The following is an 18534-nucleotide window of genomic DNA, read 5'->3' as shown; positions in this document are numbered from 1 at the left end:
GTTAGATCACAATTTATAAATTGTAAATGGAACCTCTTACATGTTTTTCAATAAAATTTTGCAAAGTTTTTTTCCTCTATAACTGGTTAGTTTTAGTTTTATAATGTGTGCCTTAGATCCTATGACCTGATTAAAAGAGGTTTCTAGCTTACATTTTCTTTAGATACCTGTGAAAGGAGTGATCTGGATGGATGGTTACTCTTCTTATTTTACAATTCTTATAATAAAATTTCTTTCTTTTTGTAATATAATGGGTTCTATGAATACTTTGTAAAGAAAGAAAGGTATTTTATGCTAAAAATGGTCACTTCTAAGCAAACTATACCCTCTGAGCAAAAATTTTACCTGACAATGCATATGTGAGATACTTTTTAGCATGACAAGTGATTTGGTAGTTAATAATATTAAATACATAGTTAGTTTAGGTTATTTTACTATTTGTATTTTACTGATTCTTTTTGCTATTTAATAAACTATCAAATGTATTGTAGAAAAAAAAAATAATATTTGGAAAGATAAAAGAAGAATAAAAAATCTTTTTAATAGAAACTAATAGAAATTTCATATAAAACAAGATCTGGCAAGAAATCTAAACAGTAAAGTTGAAATTATATAATATAACTATTGTTTAATTAAAATTTATTAGTAATTATATACTAAAATTATAGTGTTTAATTATTTAATATATTTTCAGCATTTTATTTAAATTTTATCCATTTAATTATTTAATATATTATCAGTATTTTATCTGAATTTTATCTATTTAAATATTATAATAAATTTTCAGTTTTTTATCTGAATTCTATCCATTTTATTATTCAATAAATTTTAATTGTTTTATTCATTTTATCATAATAAATTTTCAGTATTTTATCCATTTTATTAATTTAAATAATTCAATAATCTTTTAATAATTTATTTGAAACTTATCTATTTTATTAATTAATGAATATTTAATTATTTATTAGTTTATTATCAATTAATTAATTGAATAATTTAAACATTATATTATTTTATTTATTAATATAAACAAAGTAAAAATAAAACTAAAAATAGGAAAATTTTTTTACAAAATGATTATTTGACACATAATTAAATTATTTGACATATATCAGATTGATATTTGATTTTTCTTTCAAACTGTTTTTTATATTATATATTTCAGAATCACAATAATTATATTTAATAAAATTTATAAATATTTTACTTAAATATCATCAAAATAGAATATAACTGACTTTTTAAAGAAATATAACAAAAAGCAATTTCAAAGAAAAACAGATAAATATTTTAGAAGTTTCAATATAATTATGATCTTTGAGTAAGAAAAAGAATGATAAAAGTAAAGTTTCTCTTTAAGAAATATAGAAAGATAAAATACTTTTTACTAAAATATAGATAAAATATAGTGGTATGATAAGAATCTACTTGGTTTTTATTATTTAAAGCTGTTCACTAAGCTACAAAACTATTACTGAAATGCAAATAATCTGTTTAGTTGTTTAATGTTCAGAAGACCATTTACCTAAATCAGTATTAGTCCTACTGAGATATAGATGACCTACTCAATTGCCTTATATTTAAGTCTTAAATAAACATAGGTGATTCACTCAGTTATCTGATATCAAAGCTTTTTGCTGACCAGTTGGGATAGGAAAATTATGTACAGTACTTATCAGTTAAAAATAATTATTAATTTAATTCTTAAAAAATCTTTTATTTAAAATGATTGATCTAAAAAATTATAAGTAAGTAAAAAGATAGGAAGTTAAATATAAACAGATCAAAGTGAAATCTATATTTTGTTTTCACAATCCAATATTCACTGGAAATTCTGTAATGAATGACTTTGAAATAGTCAATAATATTAAATTTCCAAAAAAAAAAACTGGAAAAGAGATCAAAAAGAAGTATATGTACAGTCGTTTCGGAAAGTATTGCCTGATTTAAAATTGATACCAAAAATAGCCAAATTTTATTAATTTTTATTAAACTTTACGTAAAAAATTAATTTCTAAAATAACTAATAATGTGTTGGCCCTCCTCTTGCTTCTAACACTGCATTGATTCTTTGTAACATCGAAGCAACAACCTCTTTAAAAATGGAACAATCCAAATTTTCCCATTCTTTACTTAGTGCAACTTTAAGTTCACTCACAGTTCTTGGAAAGGTCTTACGGGCCTGGATATTGTCTTTTAATTGTTTCCAGATGTTCTCTATTGGGTTTAAATCAGGAGAATTTGCCGGCCAATCAATAATCGCAATTTTATTCTTCTTCAACCAATTTTTGGTTATTTTCGTGGTATGAATAGGTGCATTATCCTGTTGGAAAATTGCAGCTCTTCCTGTTAATTCGCAAACTGTGTGTTGAAATGGATATAAATGTGAATTTAAAATTCTAATGTAAGTGTTTGAATTGATTTTTTCACCTCCTTCTTTATTTTCATCACAAAAAATTAATGGTCCTTTTATTCCTCCAGCAAAACATTCCCAAACCATAACTGATTTTCGACCACTTTTAAAAGTAGGTGTCAAACATTCAATGTTAAACCTTTCCCCTGTATGTCTCCAAACTCTTATCTGTCTTGACTGCTTGCCAATTTCAACACTTGATTCATCAGAGAAAATAACTTGGTTCCAATCCTGAATTGTTTTTTCTTTATATTTCTCACACCAACTAACATGAGCTAATACATGCTTTTTTGATACAAAAGGTTTTTTTGCTGCAACATGGGAATGGATTCCAGCATCATATAGTGTCTGTCTAGCAGTTGTTAGACTGCAATTTAAGCCCAATGTATTAATAATTTCATGTAAAGGTTCACGTCTGTTCTTCTTAACTTCATTTATAAGTGCATTTTTCTCATTATTATTGAGAGCAGGTGGCCGTCCTGATCATGGTAAATTTTCAGTCACCCCTGTCTTCTTGTATTTGTCAATAAATCTACGTATTGTGGTAGGGTCACGCCCCATTTTTCTTGCTATTTGTGCAGGGTTAAAATTTTCCATATATGCTAGTATTTTTCCTTTCTCTAGAGAAGATAATTCGGTATAATGTGACATAATTTTTTTAACCGTGCAATGCGTTCATCAGGTCATAAAATTATGAGGAAAACATTTAAAATAATAAAAAATAGGGGTATAAATAATTTAAATTGGGTGTATCATTACACAACAAAAAATTGGGCGATACTTTCTGAGGCGACTGTACTTATATTTTTACTAGAAATTGAGAAACAGTAGAGAGGTATTTTGTTTAGTTGAAAATGATTGTTTGATAAAAATTACCTTTTTTTTTTTATATTTAGTCTGATGATAATTTTATATCTATATATTAACTAAAGCAAAAAAAGCAGAAGCAATTATTTCTTTTAAAAAAAGTTAGGATATTAATAAGACCATATATTACCTTAAATTTTAAATAATAATTTTTAATAATTTCTATATTTATAGAATAAAAAGTTAGCTAATTCAGTTAAAAAATCAGTATAAAATGCAACTCTATGATAATAAAAATTTGTTACCATAATTTTTCTCAAAAATTTTTATTACTTTGGTTAAAACTATGAAGAATATGTTATCATCATCATAAAAAGTACCAAATCTATCTATCATCATTAAGCTAAAAAGTACAAGGTTCAGTACAGAAATGACTAGTAAGTACAATAGACTACATATTCTGCTTTATCAAATTTACTTTATATCTGAAAATTAAGATTTAATAAAATGATTAAATTAAGAAAAACAGCAAGCAAAATTCATTTAATAAGTAAAAATATATCTATTAAAGCTAATTTATATTTTTACATTATTAACTGACTAATTTTATCATTTTTTTATTATAGTGAACCAATCTGTTCAAATATAATCGACACAACAAATAAGCTTTTTGTAAATAAATTAAAAATTATACATGATTATAAATAGAATTCTGTCATTAATAATAAAGATGTTAACCTTAATTCAAAAAAGTGTTATAACACAAAATTTTTATATGCCGTAATTAATTAAGGTTATAAAAATCTTATAACCGTAATTCAAACTTTTTTAAAAAATAATTAAGGCTAATATCTTTAATTAATAATACTACAAATTATATTAATTTTTTTTATTTTTTTTTATTTTTTTTTTAATTTATAGTTTTACAAATTATATTAATAAATTAATCAATAATGTATATTTTAAGAATTGTTTTTCAGTTTTTATAATCATTATTAATTTTAATAATACCTTTTCTTTATTTCTGATTTCAGTCTAATACTTATAATGAATTTTGCAGAAAACTTCAGCTTCTATTTATTCCATTAAATGAAACATATTCATTAGTAAGCACTATGAAATACATTAAATCTATCATTTTGCTGATAAACTATAAGTCCCATTTGGTTCTTATTTATAATAAACAGAATTTTTGCATTATTTATGTTAAACTTATCTTATAATAAATTGTCTTATATTTATATTATTATTTTCGAAACTTCAAAAAATCTGCTCTTAGATAAAAACTCTAACTGAAGAGTTGGATCAATTACCATTTATTGACTCTGTTGATTGATAATTACTTTACTCCAAAGATGATTGCTTGAGAATATAATAAAATTTTATAGATGTTAATCCATAAGAGTAAAACATAATGAAATTAGAGTAATTATTCAATTTCAATTTATTAAAATACATTAATTTAAAAATAAATTACAGTTGCAATTTAGTTTGTTGAACTGGTATTATTGCTTATTTTATTTATTTATTTTATGTAAAGTCGGAAGAACTATTCTAAGAGAGCATCTATCCAAAGAATGTGCCCAACATTTAGTCCATCATCTATCCCGAGGGGCAGACCCTACCTAATTTTTATATATAATAGACTGCTCCAACAACACGACCGATAAAGGAGCAGATAAAAGGAAACATAGAACTAGGGAACCAGAAAAAGATAAACTGCTATCTAATAACTACATTAATGTGGTAAATTATGATGTATATATAAAAGGTCGTATATATAGAAATTAAGTGTGGCAAAACTATACATTATAAAATAAACAAATATCTATTGATGAAGAAGAATTATAATTAATGATATCATTAGCTTCTAAATGTGTAAAAAAAGAACCACTATGTAAAAAATCGAACTTCTATAAGGGGTGAGAAATCCCATATTTTTCTTTCGCCTAAAAGGGCGCCAACTGTAAATACTGTCAGAGTTGGAATGGTTCACACTATTCTAAATTGTTTTTTGGTTACTCAAATTGGGTGTCAATAATAAAAAGAAAATAAGATGTAGAAATAAACTACTGGTAAGTAGAAAAAATTTTGACTCAAAATCAAATATAAATGTTTAATATCAATAAAGCTCCGCTCCTGTTGAGTCGTCCATAACGGCAGGATAGAAACGTCTACGTTTAAATCGTTCGGTGTTGTCAATTAATGGGTAAAGGTTAGTATTCGAAGAAAGTCTTCTTTTTTTAGGTCTGAGTTCAAGTTCTTTAGCATCGTCGGAAGTGTCCACAGTCGCTCCTGGAGGAAGGTAGCATGCTCGTTTGACGTCGCTAACACGCCCTTTAGATCCTTTAATGAATCTTATGGTAAAATCGCTCATAATTTTATAAATGTCTGATTTGATCTTTTCATCGTCAGATGCCAAATATTGATTTGTATAATCCATCATTTCCTCGTGAAAACGCTCGTTAATTCTGGTTAATGTAAACGCCAAGTGTTTTCGTGTAGGGTAACGATTAAATGAAGACCCATGAAAACTTGCTTCTTTCTTGTCTAATCTGATACGCTCAAGTTTATTCTTCTCGCGACGTTGCGCTTTTGTAAGTGGTGGAGACAAGTTAATGTGTAAATTATACATATAAGTAAACCACTCTCTGGAACCTGGAACTATATATACACCCTCCTCTGTGTAAAGCGGTTCCTTAGGAATTATATTTCTATATTTGTGAGGGATAAACATATTAGGGATTGGGTTATAGGGGGCCACTGTATAATTAATGTTGGGTGATGAAGTATCGTCGAGCGTGGTAGTCGTAATTCTTTTACCAGAGCGTCCAAAAAAGGGTGTCCAAAACTTATAATTTCGATGATGGAGACCGTGGTTGTAAAGAAGATGTTTGATGGGTTTAAGAACAAATTGTGAATCTGAAAACATAAACCAATATCTTTGCGCAGTAGCAAGTTTATGCCGTATAAGGTTGAGAGGGTTGTGTTCTTTTTTGTGAAAAATGCGTCGTTTAGCCTGATCAAAACGAATCTCTTGAGTCTTACTCACTCGAGGATTATGACTACATCGGATACAAAAATTAGAAAGTTTTTTCCTATATATATGTTTATTATTAAGGTGTGTAATGGAATGGCGATCACGAGCATGGATCGTTTCTTCATAAGATATTCCTAATCTTCGAGAATAAATTCTTTTAGTTCTATGTGTATTCCAACGAGTGTATAAAAGATTAGCATGATAAATCTTTGGGTAAGTAAAGGATTTGTGTGATCAATGTTAAGTGTCTTTTTAGGAGATTTAATATGTGTAAATACATCATTTTTAAAGAATAAGGGTTGATGAATAACGCAAGCCCTTCTAAAGTCGGACATTACAAATGGCGCCAGTATTTTACAAATAGTTTTCGGAGGGGTAAATCCAGAGAATTTAGAAATAAAATGATCATGAGAACAAGGAATATAAATTCCAAAGTGAAAACGATATCGTTTATAGGAGAAGTTAAAAAAATTTTTGGTACTAGTGTTACGTGAGTCAATTTTACTAGCACGTGACATGATGATCGCTTTTCGTAGTAATAATTTATCTCGGATAAAATTAAAAAATTTTTGTTGAATACGCCTGGGTAAAACTCTTTGTAAAGAAAAAAAATGCGTGAGCATAACACTAATCTGGTATTTGTCATTAGGGAGTTTACTTGTGTTAGGATAACTAATAGGGGTTGTTTTCATGTGATAATCATTTGTGTGTATTTTAAGATGAATTTCATTGGTGTTTGTATGATGATTGACTAACTCAAAAAAGAAACTTTTTGATCTACTGATGTCATAAATTTTGTTGTAACCAGCTCGATTGGGACGAGTCACGTGAAATTTGGAAAAAGAAACGTCAAGGGAATATTTTTTCTCAAGGGAAGGTAAAATGTTTGAAGATTTTGAAGACGACATAACTATAAAAATTTTGGTATACTATTATGAAAAAACTCATTCCAAAAGCAACGGGGTGTATTAGGAGTACTTTCCGTCGAGGCCACCAAGTGGTCCTCACTCCTTTTATGCCAACGTAGAGTGTAAAAAAATTTTATCTAAAAAAATTATGTATACTGCGGAATTCTATGAAATCAGACGGAAAGGGGGAAGAGTTTTTTTTTCCTGAATCTGGTATTATTGCTTACTTGGTATTTCTACAGGTTTCATATAATGTAACAAAATCACATGCTCAAATGCTCAAAAATCACATGCCCGAGCTTTTTTTGATGGTGTTACTGGGGAAGATCTAATGGTGTTCACCGTTCACATGAATAGTACCACACTAAAATTAGTTCGCAAAAAATACTGTCACGTTACTCTGTCTCGTCAAAGGAGACAACTCGCAAATGCTTTTCCTGTCCGCATAGAAAAAAATAGTCTTGTTGGTGACCTTAAAAAGCTATTAAAGCAGAAAAACAGAATGACTTTGCTGGTGTGGATGCAGACAAGCTCAAGCTGCGGAAGGTAGAAATTTGATCGCGACGATCTCTTGAAAAATCTCACATTACAAGACCAATCCGAACTCCTTGCGACAAAGAAGAATTCGAAATACTTCCCTGGCTCACCGGCAAAGAATGTACTCATGTAATAGTCGAACCACCCGACTGCTGCTTCGAACGAGGTATTGGAGCTAAGAGAGAAACTGGTTTCGTTGCAGGAATTGCTTAACAAGTCTGTTTCATGATAAGAATTATTCTTGGCAAAATTTCGGAAGGGTCGCTGAAATCTTCAGGTTATGAAACGGTTATGAAACTGCTCCCTCGGGAAACGATGCTTCACGTCAAATTACTTACTGCCTTAACCTGGTTGTTGCATTATGGAGTTCGACGTCGTCGTTAGTCCGAAACGGGCGAAGGGCTTCTTCAAGTAAACCGTGAATATCGAACACGCAACTTTGAAGGTCTCAAAATCTCCACACGCGCTATAAATCAGACGCCAGCACTCGAGAATGATGGAGCGGTACTTAACATGTTAATTGACAGCGGAAAATACTATCCTCGTAACGATCATGATCTTCATGAATGCTCCGGCTGTTCGTATCAAAGGACAATCTCAAGTTTACCGTGTTCATAGAAACACCCTCGAAACCATTCAACGAATGGCTCCTCGTACAAGGCTAAGAAGGACTTGGGTAATGTTTGGCGAAATATGGAGTGGATGATAATGGTTTGGAAATATCCCGCTGTTTGAACTTCAAACCCACGAAATTCCGGAAAGTGACAAACATTATAAGCATTGCTTGGCAGAGATTTTGGTCAGGCTAAAAAACTACGGAACATTACAACCAGACAGTTTGGAGGTTATGCGAAATGAGTATGTCGTGGCAATTCTCCATACTGCAATCAATATTGCTACAGCAAACAATTTCAGGATGAGACCTGAATGCAAAATAATTGGCAACGAAAACTCAGGCCGAGTTGATTACGCAATAAGGGTAAGTGAATATTTTTTCTTGGCATTTTCTTTTTGAGCACGTCTCACAGGAAGATGTTCATACAATACATTTATTTCAGGAAACTATGACCTTATTTGCATCACGGGAGATAAGATAGTGGGGAAAATAATTGAGGGATTCTCTCAGAATATAGTCCAGCTTGAGAGTTCGTATGAAACGAATAAAGAGGAAGCGAAAACGAGGCGACGAATATTTTGATTGTCTAGTTTCTACGGGACGTGACTGGCATTTTTTGCTTTACTTGCCAGGTGAGATTTATAGAGGGAGTAAGTTACCTTTCACCATCGAATTCACAGATGATGCCTTGGAGAAGGAGTCTAAGGATCGTCAGGTTTTGTGTGAAAGCGTGGAAAAAGTTTTAGGTGTTGTTGTTGAGTTATTAAAGGGTAGAGCATGCTTGAATGATGAGCCCAACAGAAAAAAGGTTAGGATAGAGGGTTATCGATCGAAAAAATAATCGTGTACATATAGCATAGACGTCACGTATCACCCGAATCTTTGTATTCATTTTTGCGTGTCATGTCCCCGGTCATATTAATAAAACAACATTCGAATATAGATATTTTTTTTGCAATCATCACATATGCGTATGCTAATCCTGAAGTCATTTTATTGAGTTGCAAGGGGGATTAATGAAATGAGCGTAATTATCTGGTGAGCCGCCGTAGTAAAGCTATATGTCTAAATTGGGATTGCAAAGGCAACTTTTATCTCTCCAGCGGTATTGTAGACAAGTCTACAACTGCTGATGAAAACACCACCTCCAAGCCAGTGGATGAGGATGCCAATGTAATTGTTATGAACGAGTTAGGATTATTAGGCGGAGAGAACAAAGTTCGTCCAAGATTACTGAGGTTGCTAAAGAAACTTCGACCAGGCAACCAGCCCTATTGAAGTTGTTACACCTGGCAATTCTGAAATGCAGAAAACTTTCAGATCCAACGTCCTATATGTGAAAAAGCTCCGAGGTAATCTCCCTAGAATTCTTGAAACCAACCATTTTTTTACCCTGCAAGCATGTTGTACATTATGAATGCATCGAGATTTCTCGCAAGATGTGTCCTACTTGCCCATCGCCTGAAGGGTTGGAAACTCTGGACTCGAGTGATATGATACGCAGAAAAAACGTACTAGAGATCGTCCGCATCTACCGAAAATCCTCTAACAAGAAAGCGAAAAAGATTGGTGGGAAGGTGTCGAGTACGCTGAAAAACTTATCGAGGAGTTGTTAACTGATCTAGTACCTGTTCCCGGTAGAAGAAACAAATGTCATGAATGAAGCTGGTAGTATTTTTTTTGCAACTCTCCAACAAGATTGATAGTTTAGAATCTAAAAATGAAGATGCATCTCGAGGTCTTATTTACAACTATTTTGATTTTTGGGAAGCTATATTTAAACGATACAAAGAATTAAAACCCGAACATGGTAAGGATGGATTTCAAGTACTAGTCAAAAGTGAGTCTAGAGAAGCGATTCCCGAAGTAAAATGTTCTGACGAAGCTTTGCGGAAAAGAATGTAGAGTTCCGAAACCCTTCCGGGTTTTATCTTAAATCTAACTAAGGATGAAAAAGATTATGTAATGGCCGAAATCTTAAAACAAAGGGTTTTGATATAAATATACTGCGCCGTTTCTTCTGCGCAATTTTGACGAGCCCGGACACAGAAAAAAACAGAATTTCGTTCACGTGTATTTAAAGCATATATTAATAAAGCATTTCCACATATAGGGTCTTATTTATCCTTTTCTTTTTTTTGAATGCAAATGAGAAAAAAGGGGGGGAATCTAGTTACTCCCAAGCAGATCTGATTTGATATGAAGCTCTTTATGAATCTGAGACGATTTTATTTCCGATCTCAGAATCACATAATGAATTTTAATTTCATAACAAATTTCAAAATAAAGTATTGATATACGTAAGAAGAGTGTATAAATAGTGTGATCCTACATTTGTATCCTTCGACAAAAACAACTTAAAGCACAAGTAGAGTGAGTATGTTTGCTAAATTGTGTATATACGCTTTTTTTTTATTGCGATCACAACTATAACCATAAGAGCACCTCTAGAGGTATCATCAAAATTGACTAGTCGCCGTAAGCGAAGTCATTTTGCCAAATGTAATGATGAAAACGACGTACTCCTATCTTCATATTGCGAGAAAATAAGGACAATAGTTGTTAACTGTATACTTCCTGATGGTACTATCGACCATTTTACTATAGCATGTGAGGCGGACGAAATTTGTGTTGATTATGACGATCAGTTTGGATCTGCTCAGGCACTTTGCATTGAAAATCCATATATCAGAACATGGACTGGTATTGAAAATAAACTTTCCTGTTCATCTGATGTAGCATACGTTAAAGCAGGAGATGTGCATACCGGAGTGAATACATATTATGATAATGGGGATACAGCGAACGTGTATGAACTGCAGACGTTCAGATCAAGTAGTTGAATATACAGTAACTTTTCTAAACATAAAGATTTCCATAATTACAATAAGGAAATGTCAAATACTGTTTCGTTCCAGGCACCAGTAATAAAATAACACTTATGCGGTAGCTTTAAATTATAATCCTAAGCCGGGAAATGCGCCTGTACTGGTTGCATCATCGGAATATAGTTTTGGATATTTTTATTGATGGAATATTTGTTTGTGTATTTATGAAAGATAAGATTGTTAGTTCTTTTTGATCGATTTTCTTGAATTTGATATGATAATTAAAATATACTGATGATTTATTATTTATTCATATCTGATGAGATTTAAATTTGATGGCGTCTTTTTCTGTTATGAAGGCGTTTCTTATTTGTTCAATGATTTCGTTGTCTGATTTTTCATTATCAAATGTTTTATTTTATTTTTTAATCATTTTATTATTATTTTATCTCTACCAATTTTCTTTAAATACTCTTTCCTCCCTTAAACAAGATCTACTCCAATCATTTTTTACTTAGCTGGCCGGCCCTTTCTCACGTATTACTTTACAAAGTTATAATAAAGAATTTTATTCTGAATTTTTAAACATGTGTATTTACAAGTGATATTAATGAATAATATATTTTGCTTTCGTATTCTACTAACATAACTTCTTCAGGAGATATATTTTAGCATTTTCAGATGTGAAAAAAAATAATAACTAGGTTTGTATTAGCATCAGCATATTAAGAAAAAAAAATCCTAATCCTCTTGCTCATCTGATTAAAGATAGTCAATGGTCCTAAAGACCATGGTCTTCCCCGGTCTCCTACATGGGCAAAAAGACTGGACCATAAAGGACGCGATCCTTACCGGCCACATGATAAATCAACAAAGACTGCGGTCTTTTTTTAAGATCGTAGTCTTCAAAAGACCATACTATAAATTATATTTTGTTAATATAATAAAATGTTCATGTAATTAAAAAAAAAATCAAAAAAAAATATTTTTAAAAAAGACCTACAATTAAGGTTCCAAACCTTTTCTAAAAAAAAGGTAAAATGTGATGTAAAAATAAAAGACTAACCATTACTGAATACTGATGGTCTCTTGATCAGTCTCTGGTTTAAGTATTGGAATTGATTTTAATTTTGAAAATCAATTCTAGAATTGACTAGTTATGATTAATCAAATCTTAAGATTCAATTTAAAGGTTTAATTTTTGGTTTTAGTTAATTAATTCTAATAGAAAATCAATTTTTTTTATTCTTTTAATATTTACATCACTACTAATTTTTATTAGTTAATTCTAAGTTCTAACTAATCAATTTGACCTTAAAAATGGTCAATTTGGCTTTGAAATAACTAATAATCATGAATTTTTATTAAATTGGCCAAATTGATTAAATTGACTACTTTTAACCATTAGAAATAATTTTGCTAAAATAAAGGCTTTTATGAAATAACATTATACAAATTTTGACTATATACTATTTATTTATAAACATATGTATTTATTTCCTATTAATTAGTATAAGTTTTATACTACTTTGTAACCAAAAAAGTTAAAAACTTTTTTTTAGATTATACTGTATAAAGTTAATTCTAGTTGAACTTTAATACTAGCTGGAATTAAAATTTTTTTAAATTAAACACTTAAATTTTTTATATTATTTTAGGCTAAATATCAATGGAAACAAATTTGACTAGAATCATAAAAAATTATAAAAATAAAAAAATTGTTTAATTGTCAGATTTAATTTTTTTATGTAATTTTAATTAATCAATTCAGAATTGATTTTGATTAATTTAACTATTGTAAAATTAATTTTAATTCCTATTTTGATTCAATCCTACTATGTCACAAATAAGTAAGATCTGCAGTTCAGTCCTACAAAAACTGGAATTAACTTAAATTAGATTGAATAGAATTAAATAAAACTATTAATTATTTTTACATTTGATCCTTTACTATAATTATTATTATTAATAGTTATATTAATGATATTAGCATTATATTGGAAAAAATATTGCAAATATAATAAAAGCAGTTTTAATAAAATTACATTTTTTTAAAAATACTTTAATATTAACTATTAATAATGAAGTAACTATAGTAATATGTGGAAAAATAATAGCAAAAAAATTTGCAATAGAATTATAGGTATTTTGCATATATTTTGAATTTAACTACATAGTAAAAATTAATAAAAAAGTTGTTAATATTTATAAGAAGTTTACTATTTACCACCACCTGGTCAGTTACATGTCGCCACGTGATCATATATCACGTGACTTCAAAATTTCTTAATGCGCAGAAACTATTATTTCTAATTTATATGTAAAAACTTTGTAATAAATTTATACATTTAATAAAAGAAATTGATACAAAAGCTAAATCTTTGTTTATTTTTTATTTGAATGCAAGTGTACAACAATTAACTATTACACTATTAACCGTCTTACCCAACTAAACTAAGTATTCGTTTTCTTTGTTGGCGGATGATTCAGCTTTGTATTTTGGACATCCACGGATATTATGACCTTTTCCGGAGCAATAACTGCATGTTTTCTGTACTGTTACATCATCGGGTTTTCCTGATGTAATACAATTATTTTCTACTGTCAATTTATACCGCTTTGGAGGTCATCCTTTTGGTTTGTGATACTCAGGATTTGATATATCAGGAAGAACGGATAAAGGTTGAGGATTATCTTGAATAGAAGATCCTTGCAAATCCTGTAATGATTCGGTACCTGAAAAAAAAAATAAAGTTTTTAGTATTTTTGAAGCTTAAACCTATGCTATACAATATATGGTATCTATGGTATCCAAGAAAGAAATAATACTTACTCTTTTCAATGCTTAAACCATTACTTCTACGATATTTCATAATAAATTGCGTTAAAATTCTGATTAATTCAGCTGTAACATCTTCCGTAACAGCGATTTGAATACTCGTTTTAGCTATAGACATTGTGGCGCCATATTGAATTTTTTTATTGACCTTTTCTCTGATTGTTGGAGTATATACGTTATCTGTTCTTAATTGATTCATGTAACTCAATGGTATCGTTGTATGATTTTTTTCACCATTTACAATCGTAATAAAACCCGTTGAGTTGGTAGGCGGATCTGAACTCAAATTAAACCAACGTGTATGAATGTGTGAAATATGAAATATCACGTTGTACGTGAATAAAGCACTGAATTGATGACGGCATATCATTCCTTGATTGACAATAAACATACAGGTGCAAAGTAACGTCACATCTTTAAGTATAACAACGTAGTGTGATTTGGAAGTTTTCGATGCAATATACGATACTTCCCAAATCTCAGTAATATCATTGTAAGATATACTATTAAGGAGTTCCCGCAAACGAATTTGAGGTATATTATGTGAATGTTCTAATATACCTAATACGCTGTTATTAAAATTGGTTTCTTCGTCTTCAACCTGATTAATTGAAACCAAATTAGCTTGATAAAGCAACGATTGGTTCATTTGGGCTCTTTGAATTGACAAGGGAATAGCCAATAAATTCGCTTGCAATACAGAATCAAGTTCTTTGAAAATGGTGTTATAGGTTAACGGAAGCCCAACTGACGGATTTGATCCATAAAAATCATTAATTCAGGTATAATGAGATTCCTTGTCTAATTCGCATTCAATGGCCGTTACTAGCTCTTTTAACAACGTGTATCGGTCAACAAGCTTTTTTATAACGCCATTTATCGATTCTACACGCTGTGTGCTTTCTATGCCCACAGTAAATATTTTTGAAATACAATATCGAGTCCAAGATTCGCGACTAGGATAAATTCGTTTTTCAAGATATGGACAACATGGCTCATACTTGTCCAACATTTCTTGATATTTCATATTGAATTGTTTTTCGCTGTAGCTATTCCTCATAGTGTAAAAATCTTCAACGAAACTCGACGCCATGTCACCTCGAAGCTTAGACTTGGCTTTTTTTTTTACATTTTCAAGGAGATGGTAAATGCATAATAAGTGGCGTATTTGCGGATAAACTACCTGAACAGCTGCTATTATGGCCGGATCACTGTCAGTAAATAAAACCTTAGGTGCAAGGTTATTGGATGCTTGCAATGTACATTGGAGAATCCAATTAAAATCGGCCTGATTTTCATATTTAGTCAACGCTTGTGCTACAATTCTTGTTTTATAATTATTGTCCACAGCAACAAATAGACTGAGCGCCATTTCATATCGATTTGTTTTCGAGGTTGTATCATATATAACATCATGATATTTGGGCCATAGATCATTACATTGATAGCTAGTCATCCAAAATAGCCCAGTCAACTCATTAGCCAGTCCTTCTAATCGTGGTATAACAACATAATCCAGATCGTCTTCTCTTGCTTTAATAAAGACAAAAGCATCGTGGCAGCATCAGTTTTATCGTGAATTCTAACCCTCCAGAACTTTTGAATTGCATTATACAAGTTTTTTTTTGCAATATTATACTGGGGAAATTCTTGAACAAGCAGTTTATACTGCTGTTCAGCACCTAGATTTCCATTTGTGGTGTAGTATTCGATTTTGTCAATGATTTGTTGTGAAAGCCGTAGATTTTTTGGTGCCAATTCGATGGATTCTGGATCACATTGATGGTTATGTTCCTGTACAAATTTGGTAAGACGTATGAGATTCGACTTTTTCCCAAGATAAAAACTAGCTTGCCACGGACAATTTGTTTTGTACGATGAACATTCCCGGTGTAAACTAATATTTTCAACTTTCTTTGATTGATGAGTTCCAGATTTCCAGCAAATATATTCACGCTGTCGGATAATAGATTTATCAATAGGATCAACATCTTTACGACTTTTAACTACTACAAACCCATTTTGTTTTGCATACGAATTAATAATTACTTGGACTGATTCCCAATCATTGAATAAATCACTGATCGTTAATGCAACTTCATTTACGTTGACTATCTCACCATCTGTATCACTTTCGTTATAACTGGATAATTGATTTTCCGACGTGTTATTGGTTTCTTCGGGTCAGACTATTTCGTCTATTTCATTATCCATAAGTAGAGGTAATACAATATGGACGAGAGGGTTGGCTATTACTATTTTTTGATGAGAATTATATAAGGGAGTTGGACAGAGAGGGCTATTACTATTTTTTGACGAAAATTATATAAGAAAGTGTATTAGTGTGTATTTTAACCGATAGGGCTATATGATATTCACTGCAACCTAATAGAACAGTCACCTAATAAAGAACTACCAGACAAAGATAGAGAAAAAAAATGAGAAGGCCCGTGGGTATATGACAGAATACAAGCCGCAGCGATGATACAATACGATATGAAGCTACATTGTTTATAGCGAAATAACGCGCAGCAATTTTTATTGTATATGATGTAACAATATGGTAAATGATGACGCGTCTAATGAATACTAACGCGTTTAATCAAGGGGTTAGACGAGCTAGACTAAATTGTTAATAAACAAATAAGCCGCATCCAGGGGCTATAATTTAATAGATAAATAATAAACATGTGACACCGGTGGTGAACACCAGTGGTGATACGTAGTAAATTTCTAAAAATAAATATTTAATTGTTTTTAAAATTTTAATATACTTTATAAATTAATTAGAATATTCTTATTCTATTTGAATTATTGAAAACGGCTATAGTATTATTTTCAGATTTTTTTTATTCTACAATCTTAGATGTTAGATTTTATTTTTAAAAAATCAAAAATATCTAAGTAATTTAATACTCTATTAAACAAAAATTTAATTAAATAATAAGTTAGTATTAAAAATTTTTGAAAAATTAAACAATATTAAAATATAATAGAATTATTTACTTTGATAACTACAGTTCTGTAAAAAAAGTTAATTCATTTTTTATATTCCATTTTTTTTCTATAAAGAGGCTTATATTTTCAGAATTAATAACCTTATATTTCAGAATTTATTAAATTATGTACATTTTTTATAAATGGATTTGTGAAAGGCTTATTTTTATAGAGTTTTTATAGAATAATGAATAAAATTTTTTATAGAACAGATAAGATAATAAATGAAAAAGAAATAGTTACAGGGCAACAGGAAGTATATAATTAGTTGCAGTGACAATACTATGAAAATTACAAAAAAAATCTAAATCAAATATACCATTGATAATAAAATACAAAGTTTTTATCTGTTATTTTATTTTTTTATATTTTTGTTAGCTAAATAAGCATTATTAAATGTATCTTTTATGGTATAATTATTGATTTCTAAATAAATAAAGAAAATAAAAAAATGATAGAAAAAATGATAAAAATCAGAAAATCAAATATTTATTTAAGTCACACAATTTTAATATAGTCTTATAATTTTATAATCTTATTTTTTATCAGTCTAAAGTTTAAGCCTAATTCTAATTCTCAATTTATAGGACTGAATCCAGTACATCCCTATATATTAGAATTTGTAAGTTTTAGAATTTTGAATTTTAACAGATCTACCAACTATAAATACATGATTTTAGTTATATATTATATATATATAAATTCATTTTTCTAGTTTATTATTATATGGATTATAAAAATAAATTGAAAGAAATTAATTTTAAAATAACAATACTATATTTTCACATTTTCTTAAAATTTTAATTAATAAAATATATTGTTTTTTGTATTATTTAAAGAAAATCATCATTTTTTTTAATTTTAATGATTATCTAAACTTTTTTTCATTAATACAAAAGTTAAAAGCATGAAAATTTAATATTATATTCTTTAAAATTTATATTATTATATATTAAAATTTCAAGCATTATTATTATATGGATCCTTTGCAATAAAAAGAGGCAAAACTATCAGAAAACATCAAATTTATGTTTATATGTCAAATATGATTATTAGGCTCAAATAAGTCCAAATTTGGCATTAATTCATTTTTTATTTTTCCTAGCAGTTTTATCCTTTTCTACTGTAAAGACCCCATATGTAATTTTAATTAATTAATAAAAATAGAGAGACCACTGTTTTTATCTATTTAGTATAATAATTATTAAATTTCTTTTTTTAATTAATATAGTTATATGAATGTTAGAAGTGTAAAACTTTGAATATATATTTTATGATGTCTATATTATCATGAATTAAAATTTCAAGTATTGTTATTATATACAGTTTTGAGTAATTGACAAAAATAGAATTCCCACTACTTTTATCCAAGTAGTGTATATAATAAGTAATTTTTTGTATTATAATACTGTATATTAAATTTTTTGTATTTTTTTTTAGCCTTAAAAAAATAAAAGATTCAGGAATGTAAGTAAAATAGACATTTTTTAGTAATACCATAAACTAAGCTTAGTAAAAAGTAATATAACTGTAAACAAATACAATAAAT

General features: G+C 29.2%; 2 protein-coding genes across 2 annotated transcripts; one reads left to right on the top strand and one right to left on the bottom strand.

Moving 5' to 3' along the window:
- Positions 1-5342: 5342 nt before the first annotated feature.
- On the bottom strand, positions 5343-6595 carry OCT59_022598 (uncharacterized protein; the record flags this gene model as incomplete). The annotated part of the gene is made up of 2 exons (XM_025308342.2): positions 5343-6467; positions 6539-6595. The coding sequence occupies 2 exons, from the start codon at positions 6593-6595 to the stop codon at positions 5343-5345; spliced, it is 1182 nt and encodes a 393-aa protein (XP_025181213.2).
- Positions 6596-9760: 3165 nt separating this feature from the next.
- Positions 9761-11164, top strand: OCT59_022597 (uncharacterized protein; the record flags this gene model as incomplete). Its single annotated transcript, XM_066144874.1, has 3 exons — positions 9761-9832; positions 10020-10222; positions 10762-11164. The coding sequence occupies 3 exons, from the start codon at positions 9761-9763 to the stop codon at positions 11162-11164; spliced, it is 678 nt and encodes a 225-aa protein (XP_066006292.1).
- Between the last annotated feature and the right edge of the window lie 7370 nt (positions 11165-18534).

This window comes from Rhizophagus irregularis, chromosome 31, assembly GCF_026210795.1.
Source record: "Rhizophagus irregularis chromosome 31, complete sequence".
NCBI classification, from domain to species: domain Eukaryota; kingdom Fungi; phylum Glomeromycota; class Glomeromycetes; order Glomerales; family Glomeraceae; genus Rhizophagus; species Rhizophagus irregularis.
This window is presented reverse-complemented; position numbering and strand designations above follow the sequence as displayed.